The 15,414-nt window shown below is 36.7% G+C and overlaps 2 protein-coding genes across 2 annotated transcripts; one reads left to right on the top strand and one right to left on the bottom strand.

Moving 5' to 3' along the window:
• Positions 1-345: 345 nt before the first annotated feature.
• Positions 346-3,256, bottom strand: LOC140952309 (uncharacterized). Its single transcript, XM_073401732.1, has 3 exons — positions 2,991-3,256; positions 2,869-2,919; positions 346-1,957 (listed from the first exon to the last, which is right to left on the bottom strand). Exons 1-3 carry the CDS (start codon positions 3,124-3,126, stop codon positions 945-947), a joined length of 1,200 nt encoding a protein of 399 aa, XP_073257833.1. The 5' UTR covers positions 3,127-3,256; the 3' UTR covers positions 346-944.
• Positions 3,257-3,415: 159 nt separating this feature from the next.
• LOC140952198 (probable E3 ubiquitin-protein ligase DTX2) lies at positions 3,416-14,949 on the top strand. Its single transcript, XM_073401618.1, has 7 exons — positions 3,416-3,732; positions 7,695-8,162; positions 9,040-9,110; positions 10,857-11,012; positions 11,724-11,888; positions 12,393-12,482; positions 12,911-14,949. Exons 1-7 carry the CDS (start codon positions 3,501-3,503, stop codon positions 13,139-13,141), a joined length of 1,413 nt encoding a protein of 470 aa, XP_073257719.1. The 5' UTR covers positions 3,416-3,500; the 3' UTR covers positions 13,142-14,949.
• Positions 14,950-15,414: the final 465 nt, after the last annotated feature.

Raw genomic sequence — 15,414 nt, 5'->3', positions numbered from 1 at the left:
TACAGTGATGCCTCCTCGGAATTCTGGGTAAATCACATATTTTTCTTTTTAGAATAAATTACAAAAGTCCCTTGTTCGTGTGTTCAGGAGTCCATTACTCGAAAATCCTTATAATTACCGGGACGGAAAGTTGTTTTGTTTCTAGATTTTTATTTCAAAATATTGCTTTGGGCCTGTAAAGGTAACAGGACTTTTGAGAAACGGGTCCCAAATATGATAAGATAAGGTATAAAGAAAAAATCATATTGCATCATGAGCAGTTTCTGGGACTTAACTAGCTTATGCTTTCCTTTGGTCCTAGTCACATGGGTAGACACACAGACAAAACAATAATATCACTATGTGCACAACTCAAAAACATTATTTTAATCATTTACAGTCTATTTTGGTGTTTTGAATTCACATCGCTTTTGTATGTTTACAGCAGCTATAATTTACTCTTATAATACAAAACAGTTGATGTAGGTCTATCAGTTTAATTTCTACTTAAGCTTACAATATTGTTTTTGCAATGAATTACCTTTGAAATCACATGCAACTTAACACCAGAAAAAACCTAAACACTCTTTTTCTATCTTACATGCATATTTATAGGTTCAGAAGAAATACTTGTGCACTAGGATTTGTGACATTGATTGTAAAAAGAGAAACTGTTAAAAGACCATAACAAAATTACTAAAAACCTTCAATCATAACAAAAAATCATCTTTAGTCTGCCTCCATTACAGAACTTGTCGTTGTGAATTTATCAATGTATTCTGTACAATACAAACAATGATGAAGAGTGTAAAACTGTTTTTCTTACTGAGAGGATAAAAAAAACATCTTGAAAACTAAGGTTATGCACACTATTTACAAGAAAGAATGTACATATTATTTTACACTGAAATTGCTTTTCCTAATACCCTCACTAAACATTTACATGGCAACAACATGCACCCCTATTAGTCTGGTCCATTTTGCTGCTGTGGCTGCTGCCTGTGCCGCCATCCCTTCTCTGGCGAACTTAATGGTGACACAATAATTTTTCCAACATCCTCTACTGCCACAGGACCATCTCCCTCGGGGGCCACTGTGTAAATAGCTGCAGGTACTCCCTGGGAGGAGTGACCCCGCGTCATCTGTACTCTTCCAGTATATGGAGGTTTTGGTGTTGTTGAAAGTCTTTCATTTGCTGAAATTGGAGGTAAGGGTTCAGGAGCAGCACGTACAACAACTTGGGGTTCAGGTCTAGTGCCAGTTTTCAGGAACTCAACATAATCATCTGGTAAAGGCTTGTCCCTCCCTGCAGATCGCTGCAAAGCTCTAGAAATTCCCAAGCCTGGTCTTGAGGGTGATGAAGCTCGTTTTGAGCGTAGGGGCATTCCTGTACTTGATTTTACTGGAGAAACATTGAGCTGAATCTCATTTGGAGAAGCCTGTATCCCCACAGCTCTTGAAGTCTTCATTTTGCTACTTAATGCCTTAACATCCTGTGAAGCTGGAGATGTTACAGATCGTCGATAACGTCGGTGTGCATTAGAAGGAGTACCCTCAGATGGTGGTACAGGTGTCCTTGAAGGTGGGGACGCCTCTACCTGAGATGAAATATGGCCAGTAGTGGCTACACTTTGAGCTGCTGTTTCCTTTGCTTCATGTGATATTTCTTTAGCATTTTTGACACTTGATGGTCTGCTTTGATTACGCCTTCCAGACTGACGAAGTTTATTACTATGTAGTTGCGAAGTCAGATAAGCAACAGTGTCCGATTTCTTCTCCAGTTCCTTTACTACCACAGCCAAATTAGATTCCTTATCAGAAAGATCTTTCACATACTTTTGGTTCAAACTTTTTAACTGTCCTTCAAGTATGACAATCCTTTTATTCTTCACTTCAATGATCCCTTTAAGTTCCACATTCTCAGTTTTTAACTCATTTAAAATCTTTTCTGACTCATCTAAACTCTGCTTGACTTGTCCTGTAAATGAAAATAAAAAAAAATTCAGTTTAGCTGTTAACATCTACATCAAACTCTTAAAGTATATATGTCCCTCGGATGAATTTCAAAACTCTTATTTCCAGGTATTGAAGGGCTAACCACGTAGTTTCGTACGGCATTTGCCCTTGTTTTTGTTGGAGCTGAAGTTGCAATCCATCTTTCCGTCATTTGTTGCCAAAGAATGTCCTTTGAAAGAATTTTCCCTAAAAGGGCCTCTGAATTTAATAAATTTTAATTGTAACAATTTGTCTTTAAATTTGGGATCATACATTAAATTTTGTCCTTCAACATATATAAAGTAAAAACACTGATGCTATTTCTAGAGTACAAAAAATTGCGGTTTCTTGAAGTACTTACAGCCACGTTGTTGAATAATTAACAATTAAAAACCCAAGGAAAATCTATCCGCTCTAAAAGATGAATTGGATGCAATAGACTAAGGTTCTTAACAAATTAAAGCAATACTTCCCAAAAAACATGGATGACAAAGAGATAGAAATTCAAAAAGTATAAATGAAGATCTCTCACTCCGGAATAAGTACAAATACAGTAAATCACAAGTTCATGCATTCTTAAAGAAAATGTTTTTCCTTCGAAACCGGTTCACTAAAACATTTTTCGCCATTAAATTCAAGTCGAACTTTCAACACTTTTACACTATTTTAACACAAGAACTAAATAAATAGATATATTGAAACTAAAAATTCGTTGGATTCTTCACGGGACGGAGACTTAATTGATTTCAAAAATATATTTTGTTATTTGGATAATTTTTTAAAAAAGGAAGGTAAAACATCTGTTCGCCTTTGTACCCGCGTAAATAATATTAAGCTTACACTGAGAATATCACACGGAGAATCGAACGTCGCTGGAAATCATCCAAAACTTACCCTCATCTCCGCTAGAACTGGTAGCATTCATCGCTAATTTGAAAGTCAGTTCTAAAAATTAAAAAATAGAATGTTATTCTCACGAAATCAAACGGGAGTTTACGAGTAAAAATGACCCATACCTCCGCATTTCTTCTGAAGTTTATTGATTTCAGCGTAGAGGCCTTGCAGCGTTTTCGCATGTTCTTGTTGCATAAAAAGGATAGAACTTTCTGCATTTTGGAGTTGTACGCGAGCCTGAGCTAGCGTTCCCGCCATTCTGAATACCACCCTGCGATCGGCAGCGATGAAAACGAAGAAATCAATATAAAAATCCCAACCCCTAACTCAGTTGACCATAATTTCAATATGGCTGCTTCCCCGTTGCCACGAGCAGCAGAATCCAAATATTTCTCGAAAAAACCTTGGCAAACCGGTTTCGTCACAATAAGCTCTTTACGTCATCATTTCCTTGTAAATGAACATTTTTCATTGGTTGGCTTAGGACCGACCAATCAAAAGTAATAATCTATCGTTTCCATCTCTCTCGGCCTAACAGGCGCGGTCCCCAAGGCAGGCGGGAAAGTTAGTGGAGTGACGGCATATTTTGATTCCATTTTTCGTTTCGTTGCGCCGTTTTTTTCCCTTATGGGATGGCTACCGCTTCCCAAACCAGCGGTGTGGTAGTTTGGGAATGGGAAGAACGAGTAAATCTCTGGATTCCTTACGAATTGAAGGCTGTTCATCACTTAGAGAGGAGCTACTTAAGTATCAAACGAAGCACGTCCAAAAGGGTACCTCCAGTCAAGTTGGGAGATTGTTCCAGTGACTTAAGTGTTTATGAAGTTGATTTGACGAAAAACGAACAACGGAATTTGGAAACAGGTAAAAATCGTTGAATCATACATTTTAAATACAGGGTAATAGAGGAAAGGTGAAAAACTCTGAGACCGTTAGCAAAAGGCGGAAGTAATAAAGTAGGGAAATGTGACGTCATATTTGTTTTTGTTGTTGTTGTTGTTGTTGTTTTTTCCTTTCCTTTTTAAGTTGTGTACAGTAGGGTTATATGTAAGCTTGTGCTTAATGATATTCTTATGTCCTTTTTTACATTGTAAAGCGCTTAGAACAGCGATGTATAAAAGCGAAATAAATTCCATTATTATTATTATTATTAATTTGTGAAATTATAGGTTACCTGAGATATTTAGAAAGAACAAGATGAAAATGTCCACTTGTCGAAATTCAGCCGATTAGAGCATATTGCTATTAAATTTAAGGTACACTCCAACCCAATTGTAGAAGGATCTGTATGGTTGGAGTCATGCGAGCATAACATTTATATCTCACATACAATGTTGAAACCAGGTTTGGTAGAGAGAGGTGCTGGTATCCACTAGGCCTATGCAGAATATTCACTTATCATGCAGTCTCTAGGGAGAACTACATGACAAACTTTAAAACAATGTAGCTGAGAACTTGAAGATGCTTTCGGCTGTCATTGTTGCCTTAACGTGTTATTAAACCTTTTAGATGCCATTATCAATAGTAAGAGTGACATTTTGGTCTTTGAAGAAGTTAAAACTATAAAATTGATACAATTATCTTTTAGTCTTTCATTTATTGCATACAAGTGGTCATGTCCTTAATTTAACCCTTTACTACTACAAGGTAATGGGCCCCAACCCCCCATCTTCCTGAACAATTATCAAGGATCTAAGATGGCTGTGATACTTAATCAAAACATGCATGCTCAGTGGATTTCAGAGCCTTGTTTCACACAATAAACTACACAGACATGAAGCCAAGAAGTCATTTTATTAGTCTGAAGAATTAATAAAGACAATCATCCCTGCATTCACAAGATATTTAAGATAATATCCCAAGTAACGAAAAAAATTCAAATTTGCTGCCATTCGCAGTGCCTGTTGTCAAACTTTGAATGAGAATTTATTTGCAATCCATCATAATATAGCTTACCTTTTTACAAGAAAACAAGGGACATTTTTAGAAATATAACAAACATGCCAGATTTGTTTCCCTCCATACAAGCTGAAACATATTGATTTGGGGGTACAGCATGGTTCAGTTTGGAATCTTGTTCCATCTTCGCTTTTGCTTTCATTGCAAGAAACCATCGATCATTGGTGTTGGTGTGTGAGGTAAAGTTTGAAATCAAGTGTTTTGCCCTTCAATCCAACACGTTCTGATTCAAGAACAAAATAATTACAAAAAATATATTAAAAAGAAACCAAAATATGTATCTATACCACTTTTTTGATTGCCACCCCACACATATAAAAAGAACGAAGCTGATCAGCACAATCCATGTCACCCATGTGAGAATTTTAAACATCTGAAGTGGAAACTAATAATAACAATTTTTATACAGGAAGCTCACTTCACAAAGAGTGATTAATTCATTGAGGTCCTGTAAAACAATAGAAAAATAAATGAGCTTAGATAAATGAATAAGTAATAGTAATAAGTAAGAAGTTAAGAACTAAAAACCTAACTTATACAAGCTGGAGGTTAAAAATGTTAAAATGTCCATTAAAATATTAAAAGCTATAAAATATCTAAAATATACAGCTTTTAATGTTCTGTTTAAAAAAAAGAAGAGAGTTAATTTCTTTAAAAGATGCGTCTAAAATGTTCCATTCCTTAGCGCATTGATAAAAAAGTCTGCTTTCCGTAATTCCTTTTAGCGAGAGGAAGACAGAAAGTGTTTCTTCTTCTAGTCTTATAACTCTCGATGTTTGAGTTTCTCAAAGTATTAAAATTGTGATCCACAAGTCTGTGGATGTACTTAAAAGTGGTAATGTATCTACGTACAAGGTGCTCTTGAGATAAGGTAGGCCATCCGAGAGTGGTCGATGAAGCATAGTTGGGCAAATCAAGGATAACTTTGGTAGCCTTATTTTGCAAGACCTGTAAATCATGCGTTAGTGTAATATTATCTCTGTCTCCCCAGTTAGTATCAGGGAACTCAAAATTAAGGCATTGTATAATGCAACTCACGCATCCAAAGGCAATAGATGTTTGATACGATTTAACAAGCCACTTCTTTGATTTACTTTTGCAATCAGTGATTCAATATGGTCATTCCAAGTCAGGTTCTTTTGAATGACAGCACATTGTAGATACTTGATTCAATCTTCACTCTCAAGGTTTTTGTGATCAATGACAAGCTTGATACCTTGACAGGTTTGCAACCTTCTATCACCACCAGACAATGCAAACTTCGATTTCGATGTATTTAAGGTGAGATAGTTGTTGTTAAACCATTTGGCAAGATTGTTAAGGTCCGCATTCAGCTGGTATTCAATGTTTTGACAGGAATTTACACTGAAGTAAATCACTGTGTCGTCGGCATACATGACTACCTGGCAATGCTCTAAACAGTTGGGAAGGTCGTTAACGTATAGTGGAAAAAGAAGAGGCCCAAGGATGCTTCCTTGGGGTACCCCAACAAGAACCTTTTGTTTAGTCGACTGGCAGTTTTCAACAGATGTGACTTGATACCGACTTTCAAGGTATGAGGCAAACCACTTCACAACTTGAGAGCTAGCTCCAATGGTCTTAAGTTTTTCAATAAGAAGCACATGGTCCACTGTATTGAGAGCCTTCGAAAGATCTAAGAAAACTGCTCCATTGAAGCTGCCTTTATCAAGACTAGTAGTATGTTGTCTGCAAAATGAGCAAAGGCAGTTAAAGTTGAAAGTTTAGGGGGGAAACCAAATTGATTTGGAGTAAGTAATTTACTCGCTGATAAAAACTTGTACAGCTGTTGGTGCACGGCCTGCTTTAGGATCTTGCTAATGGTTGGGAGTACTGTGATTGGCGTGCAGTTGTTACCATCGGTACGATCACCACCTTTGAATAAAGCAGTCACCTTACTACATTTCCAAATCGATGGAAAAGTGCTTGCCTCAAGTAACAGGTTAAAAAGTCTGATCAGTATAGGTGCCATGCATTCAGCTGAGTCCTTCAATAGTCGTGCTGGGGCGATCCAGTCCTATAGCTTTGTTAGTTTTTAAGGTTTTCAAAGGCTTGAGAACAAAGGATTCTGTGATACTACAAAAGGAAAGCGATTTATTATTGCCATTCCATCGCAAAAAGGTAGGTGAGAAAAACTTTCTGGAATTGCTGGCTATAAGCCGGAGTTCATCACTTGCGACTGAGTTGTTGTCGCTTTTACTGTCTTCAGACTCTCTTTCGCTACTTTCCTCCTCACAAAATTCTTGCACTTCGATGTCAGATAAGTCTATCAACATTCACATCACTAAAGCTTAAATTACTCTTACTATCATTGTCAGAACCAAAAATCGCTTTGATTCATTGGCAGCAATATTGATAAACAAAGATAAAATACAAATCTAAAGCATGTTCAAATTTGTGCAACACAAATCTACTGAATATCTATAGCTAGCTAATAGACAAATTAAAGAAGGAAATAATCAACCATCTGGCTTTTGGTGTGTTTAATGGAGTAAGAGAAATCCAGTATACAAATCCTGTGCAAAAGATTCACCCAGGTACATCTTCGTAGCGAATCCAATCGGCCCTTCACTACTTGCCTCATGCAATAGTTTTGTATGCGCAGTTCATGTGATTTGATTGGTTTATGCCTGCCCTTAACAATGGAACAATAAGTATTGACAAAGACTGCCTTACCTAGGGTATACAGCACATTTTTTTGCACCCTTTTCTTGTGGCTGCTTTTGGCCGCTCTAGGAAAAATATGTCATTTCTGACTGGCCGCTTTTGGCTGCTTCAGTAGTGAAAGGATTAATATTGATTTCATAATAAATTCTTATTATACATTACTTTTTATTTTCTTAACCCAGGTACTGTACGGAGCATCCGAAGAAGTGTATACCCAAGCAATTCTGTTCCTGGGAGAGGACTGAGATGGGAATGGTTTAATGATTTTGCATGGACAGCATATGATATTCCTACATCTGAAGCTATCGAGAAGAGTCGTAGAGCTAAGGAACGGTTTATAGATTTGAGCAATACTCCACTTGGAATCCCAAATGTCTTGGATATTAAGGCAGAGATACAAATTAATAAACATACAAAATTTCAGAGGCATGTTCGTAGGTTAACCGGTCAAAGTTACCCCACAGCTGGAACTCAAGACGTTAGTACTCCTAGTATGTCACCAAATAACAGTTTGCATGCCACAGCTACTGTCAATGGCCATGTGGCTTCAAGTAACACCAGAGCTTCAAAATCTGGCGTTACCAGTAAAGGTGCAAAGACTGCAGTTAGAGGAGCAAGATCTAAAAAAGTTAAGGTGGAGCACTCCCAAGGTAATACCTGTTTTTCTCAAACTCTACAATATTCCATAGTAAAAAATAAAGGCAATCACTGCTGTGAACAAGGATTGGGTCTTTGTGTCTAATAAATTTCTATATCAGTTCGCAAGCTAGAGCCTTAAAATTAATCAGTTCACTTAACTACAGGATAATTTTGTTTGGCTAGTTATTCAATAATAATAATGATTAACAATAATGTTAATGTTATGACTACAACTACTACTACTACTGATAATAATAATAATAATAATAATAATAATAATAATAATAATAATAATAATAATAATAATAATCCTAGGAACGGCTCACATACTGAGAAGGTTTCTGTCCATCAAATAAAAAACTCCCCTGGTACCTCAGGATTAAGGATTGGCCTCGGTTCTAGGAGAGTGTAGGAAGCAATATTAACAGCTTTATAATAATAACTTTGTTGGGTTAATGCAAATTACTGATAAAGCCAGTGTTTTTAGGTAGTCTAATGTAGACCACAGCTTAAGACAATCAGTAAAACCCCAAATTATTTCATTCATCTACATGAATATGTTACAGGTCAAAATTAAATTCAGGTTAACCATGTTGATTCTCTATTTTCTGTATCTCCTAGCCCTAATTATTCATGAATTAGGGCTAGGAAACAAAGAAAATTGCAAAAAAAATTGTTAATATTATAAATTACAAAATTTTAACCTGAATGTAATTTTGACCTGTAACATATATGCCTTCTTAATACTTATGATAAAATAATGCTTAGATGCCATGATTAGCCATGAACTTCATTATGACTTAGAACACAGTTTTGTTGAACAGGGGCTAAACTCCTTTTTAATAACCAATCAGTGTTTTGTATAGATTTTTTTTTGTTTCCTCAAAGGTGAATTTACTGCTACTGGTGGAGATCCTCTCTCTAAATTCTGCCATGATTTGAAAACTGCTCCTGATGAGGTAATTGTGCTTGTAATATCATAGGTGACGAATTACCCCTTAATTTTGGCGCGAAATTTCAGCGTTAATTTGTAATTTCACATGTGAAATTACAAAATTGCCATGGCAACCCTTTCGTACGTCTCAGTGTCAAGATGGTGACGAAGTTTTAAAATGCCGTGAATGAAGATGTCAGGACAGAAAAAGGCGCTTTAGAAAACCTGAACACACAAGAGAACATCAAGAAGGATTCTAACAGGTATTTTTCCGAAAAAGTCTGAAAAATTCTGAACTTTATAAGCCAAATTTAAGGTCTAAAAATTTGAGAGAGTGGAGTTCTCGATCGATACAATCCAGGATAAACATGTCAAAAATCCAAGACTGCTAACGTAATTTGTCACCTATGATATTAATAGGTAATCAAATTGTATACTCGTGAAATTAGGGAATATTTTCATGCGCGTTTTGTCCAAATCCTAATAATTTCCCAAGCCTTTCACTTGTCTCCATTTGATTACCCATACTAATTATGTATATAGCAAGTAACCCAGCTTACTCAATCAGGTGGTAATCAAGAATGAATGTTACAACTCATCCTTCTTACTATCCCACAGCAGTCACCTAATTTCTGTAATGTAGCTTTACGTTGTTTGGATATTGTAGAACCTCTGATTGTGGCAAATGAATGAGTTGACATCAAACTTAAGATTAAAAGGAAAATATTAGCATTTACACTGGACCCTGCCTTATGACCACCCCATTATCAGGGCCTGAAGAACACTTGAATTTCAGCTTGTCCTGTGGATAAGCAGTGCTGAAATAAATGCTCATCAAGGGCATTGTCTAAGTTATGATTTAGATTTGTGTGTTCTTGACCAAGCATGAGGAAGTCAAGATGGCTGGATATTGGCCAAGTTGTTTTTTGCTTTTTTATGGACCAAGACAAAGTTAAGGTCATGGGCCCATCTTTCCATCTTCATCGTCTGCCATTCAGATCACAGGATTTGCTTCAGCTTGCCCACTCGCAGATTCAGCCACATTTATATAACAAGAGGATTTATTAGTGAGATTAAGCATCGCGTTTATGGCAAACATGAATTTGTAACATGTGACCAAGTTTCCCCTTTACTTGTCATTTACTGTTCATCATAACTGCATCAAAATCGGTTGATTCACTCCAATTCTGTGCATGTTTGAAGCTCTTTTTATCTGCTCATTTCTCATTCTGAAAATTTCTCAACTTGAATCTCACGTTTGCTGTTTAGCATAAATGCGATGCTTAGTCATGACTTGGGCATGACTTACTAGACAGGGAAATTTATTTGTCCTGCGTGACTGGACAGGGCCTTTTTGCAAGCCCTGATTATCTGAAATGACGGCATTAGTAATTAGTGTGGCCACATTTTTTCAGCCCAAACATAAATCACTCAGGGTTTTCTTACCTGAAACCCTTATTAATACTTACCAAATTTTCATGCTTTTTGCATGGTTACATTAATGGGGTTTCAACATAACCTACAAAACATAAATTCTGCAGCAAATAAATAAAGAAATATCCTACACAGTAGATTTTAAAAAAATAGTAACTTAGGCTTTGTCAGATTATTTTGGTTTGCGTACCAGTGCAACAATGGTTTTAAAGAAAAAACAAAACTGAATTATAAACAAGCACAATGAGATAGTGATAAAGAGACATTCGAGTGTTTTGTGATTAACTTTTCGTAAATTTAAAAGTAAATCTTTTTAATAAGTTTCTTTTGTTTCTAGGATTGTGCCATTTGTTTTGAAAAGCTCTGTAACATCTCCTCATTTTATGATGAATGTGAAAGCACCAAAGAAGCTTGCACCATCAAACAGCTGGACAAATGCAAGCATTCATTTCATGCCTCTTGTTTGCAGGCAATGTACAACAGTGGAGCAAAAGTGAGTGACTTATGGATTTCTTCACAGTAATAACTGTGGTCTGAGACAAGATTTTAAGGGATCAAGCAAACAGGTGCATGCGAAAAGACTTTAAATGAACAATAAATTTTTCACATTGCTTGAAGGCCTTTTCCAAGTACCTTACCAATTAAGCAACAATATTGCGTTGCAGTAAAAGCCATTTTAAGGTAGCTTTATGTAGTTGCAAGTTAGCTGGTCCCTTTTAGATCTCCTTCTGAATTGCATTATACTTAATTACAAACTTGATTTCACAATGACTAGTGTGTGTTTTTTTTTTACAATAAACTAAGGATCTTGTAACTTACAGTGTTCTGTTTATATGCTAACATTATTTTTTTCACCATCACTAAAATTTTGGGCGACCTTGCAGCTCTCGGAAGACCTTATGGGATTGGTTAGAAAGCAATGAACAAACAAAGTTAACAGAGGAACCTAGCGCGAAAACAAAAGAGCTGCTACCTATAGGGGTCCAGTTAAATTAGAGGTTCTGAAGAGCTGTAAGGCTGATGAAAATTTTGAGGTGGCAGACGTTATTTGTGATCATAGCATAAACAGGCAGTTTAATTGTTTTTTTTTAGAACATCACAAGAAGTAACAATCAACAAACAACATTTTATACACGTACTTCAACAGGACTCGGTGGTTTGTTGCTTTACCTCAATTTTTCAAAAAAAATTTTTATATTCCCAGGATGGAAGTTTGCAGTGCCCAACGTGTAAGGCAATTCATGGTGTCAAACATGGTATTCAGCCAAAGGAGGGTAACATGGATGTGCGTCGCTTACACCAAAGCCTTCCTGGACACCCTGACTGTGGAATGATTACAATAACTTATGACTTTAGAGGAGGAATACAGGCATGTCTCATTCAAATGTTTGCATTTACAGAGAAGAGAGTAACTTATCCTTAATACAATAATTAAAGCAGGCTGTGCCCCATTTCACTCAGTCACGTAATGGCAGGCAGTTTTAATGAACAGTTACTTAGAGGAAGTGTTGAATGATATTATTAATTTGCTTGCAGTACATGCGGAAATCTTTCTTGGACGGGTTGTTCAAAGCTGGGTTAAAATAACCCAGGGTTGAAAGCTAAAAAGCATTTCAGTTTTAATTCTTTTTGTTTACAAGTCGACGATTAGAAGCGCTAAAAATAACAGAGAAAATTATCCGAGAAAATGCTCTTTAACCCCAGGCTTTAAGCGCTTATCGGCCTTTGAACAACTGAGCCCTGGACTATTAAGCTTTGACTCTGAATATCAGCAATTGTCCTCTAGACAGTATCTTACAGTGAGACTTTATTCTTTTCAATACCTTCAAAACCTGGAGGAGAATAGGAAACTAACAAAACATTGTTATTTCAGGGACCAGAACATCCTAATCCTGGAAAAATATACAGTGCAAGGGGTTTTCCAAGAACATGTTATCTTCCCGATAACCAAAAAGGAAAAAAGGTGGTGTTATGTGATTTATTTTATCATTAGTAGGCCCTTAATGACATACATGTAAATTTGAGGACCCTCTGTCACTCTCTCCATTTGATTCCCTTGTTTTCTTCATTTGAAGCTCTGGCCCCCAACATTTCACAGCTTTTGGTCTAAACTGTCATATTCTGATGCATGTTCATCTTTGGAAATCTTCAGACTTTCTCTGGATATGATAAAGTCCTCTACAAAAACTTCTGGTAGTCAGGATAACTATTATTTATCTTACATGTTTGATTAAAAAATGTCTGGCAGTTAACTAACACACAGTCATGACTATTTTTGACCGAAAGAAGTGGGTTGAAAGCTGTGGCCAAGTTTTTTAAACAACCTTATCTTTGAGGTATCAGTTTGAAGCTGAAGCCTTCGCAGCATGATTCATTCTCTTGTTGTGACAGGTTTTAAGGCTTCTCAACGAAGCCTGGAAACGAAGACTAGTGTTCACCATAGGAACATCATCAACAACTGGGGAACAAGACACTGTCGTTTGGAATGAAATTCATCATAAAACAGAAGCATTTTCAAACCACATGGGACATGGCTATCCAGACCCTAATTACTTGGACAATGTTCTTGCTGAATTGGCTGCACAAGGTGTTGAAGATGATGTTGAAATCACAGTTGTCTGATTAAAAATGGGATAAAACTGCCCAACAGAGAAAGAGGAGGCCTTGAAAGATCCATGATGACACTGACTTACATTGTAAATTATACTCATAAAAAATCGTTAAATAACCAAGGCTTTTGAGTTAACACAGCAGTACCAACCGTGACAGTGAATACAGAAACCTTTTAGTCCCAGTTGATTTCTACAACAGTAACTGTTCTTAACTACAGGTAGCTAGGGCAATGAGAGGTTGAAAAAATAAATTTCACAGAGATAACAGGGTGCAAAGAAAATCATTTTTACAGCTTGCCATTCGCGCAAGTTGAAGCTAGCATTTACTAGCCCAGACGTCATCTCAACTAGCCCTATAAGCGTTTTGACAAGCAGAATTAATTTCACAGTTCTTCTGTTATTCAAATTCCTCAGCAAACATCACTTGTCTGTCGGGCAAGTAAAAAACAGAATTCACTAGCCCAAAAGCAAAATCAACTGTCTAGTCCCGGGCTATCAGACACTACTTTCTTTGCATGCTCAATAAAAATATTATTATAAGGTATATAGTGTACATAAAAAAATTGGAAGTTAAAATGAAATAATTCATGGCGTACGTCCCATAGGAGGCAAAGAATGATCAATCAATTTGAAGAATTTTTGGTAGAATATCCTGTTTGTGCGATTTTTCTGAGTTTTGACCTCTGTCTCCAGATTAACTGTCTAGTTACATAAAGGGCAAAGCATTTTCAATTTAGGACTCCTTGTTTTTTTGAACTGGGACTCATTGGTTATTGACAGGGACTCATGATTTTTCACATGTCGATGATGAGTCCCAGGACTCACCATAACTATTTGTAACAAAATCACTGCTTGTATCTTTTGGAACCGCATATCAAGGCATGTAATATATCATCACTTTCTGAGTTTGCTGAAGAAAGCCATTCATGTAAAACTCTTCTGGTGTTACTTACCTGTATTAAATTTAACTTCCTACTTCAGTCTGACCAGATGATAAATTTATTGATAACAAAATGTTTTAGTTGCATTTAAACTTTATTCTTTATTACAACCCTATTGATTGGTAGCAAGGGGCATTGAAATCAACAGCTGAAAAAGATAAGATAATGGCGTTTAAAAAATGTGACTTGAAGTTTTAGTATTATTTCCAGTTTATTAACCAATATTGTTGTTGTTGCTTGGTTGGTAATAGTTTTACAAATTAATTTTATCACCATCAAAGTGAGGTACCTGATAAAAGTTTTTGTAAAAGAGACAACAACATTATAACCTTAAGATTGGCCTGCATTAAATGTTTTAGTATCATGATCATGTTGACAACATTAATCATTTTTAGTACAGTGCAGCTGTCAGAGGTAGCCAAGGTGGATTTATTACGAGTTACATACTATATTATCTTCTTTTCTTGACAAAGGACTGAGAGGGGTCATTAGTACCCCCTACCAACATCTCAGTTCTCTAACTTGTTAAGAGATGGCAGGGTGCAAAGAAAATCACTTTTACAGCTTGCCCTTCGGGCAAGCTGAAGCTAGCATTTACTAGCCCAGACGTCATTTCAACTAGCCCCAAAAGCTTTTTGTTCTTCTGTTATTCAAATTCCTCATAAAACATCACCTGCCCGTCGGGCAAGTTAAAAACAGAATTCACTAGCCCGATAGCAAAATCCACTAGCCCCGGGCTATCGGACAGTACTTTCTTTGCACGCTGGATGGTTTGGTAGAACCAAAATTAGCTGTTGGAGTGTGGCAAAGACTGATTTTATATGATCATCTTTACAAAAGATGTCCAATCAAACATTAATTTTCCTTTTGAGATGTACTGAGTGTCCTGTTTTTGATTAAAAAAAAAAGTAATTTAAACAATGGAATACCATTCTACACATTCAGATTTGCTATTACATTTTATTATAGTATTTGCAAAAGATAAAGGAGGCCCTTCTAGGGTAAAATTCCAGCAAGCAACATGGCCTTGAAACAGCAACATAAGACAGCAGCAATGGCATGAACAAATGACACAAAGATGGGTTGAAACTGCTACAGCGACAGGAAAAGCGCAAATACAATGGTAAAATCAGTACCAACAGCAACATGGCTTCCCCCTCAATACGCAAAACAACAGGTTTTGAACAGTGCTGGATCCAGACCTTGAGATAAAGGGGGGGCCCGGTCATCCAGACCCTTAGATAAGGGGGGAACTGGTCTCCCCCCAAAAGTTTTGGACCCTTTGAGCCTCAATTTGGTCTAAAAGTAAGGGGTAGCCTGGGCCCCCCCAAGGCCCCTCGCC

This window comes from Porites lutea, chromosome 11, assembly GCF_958299795.1.
Source record: "Porites lutea chromosome 11, jaPorLute2.1, whole genome shotgun sequence".
NCBI lineage: Eukaryota > Metazoa > Cnidaria > Anthozoa > Scleractinia > Poritidae > Porites > Porites lutea.
The sequence above is the reverse complement of the archived record's forward strand: the minus strand, read 5'-3'. Positions and strand labels throughout refer to the sequence as shown.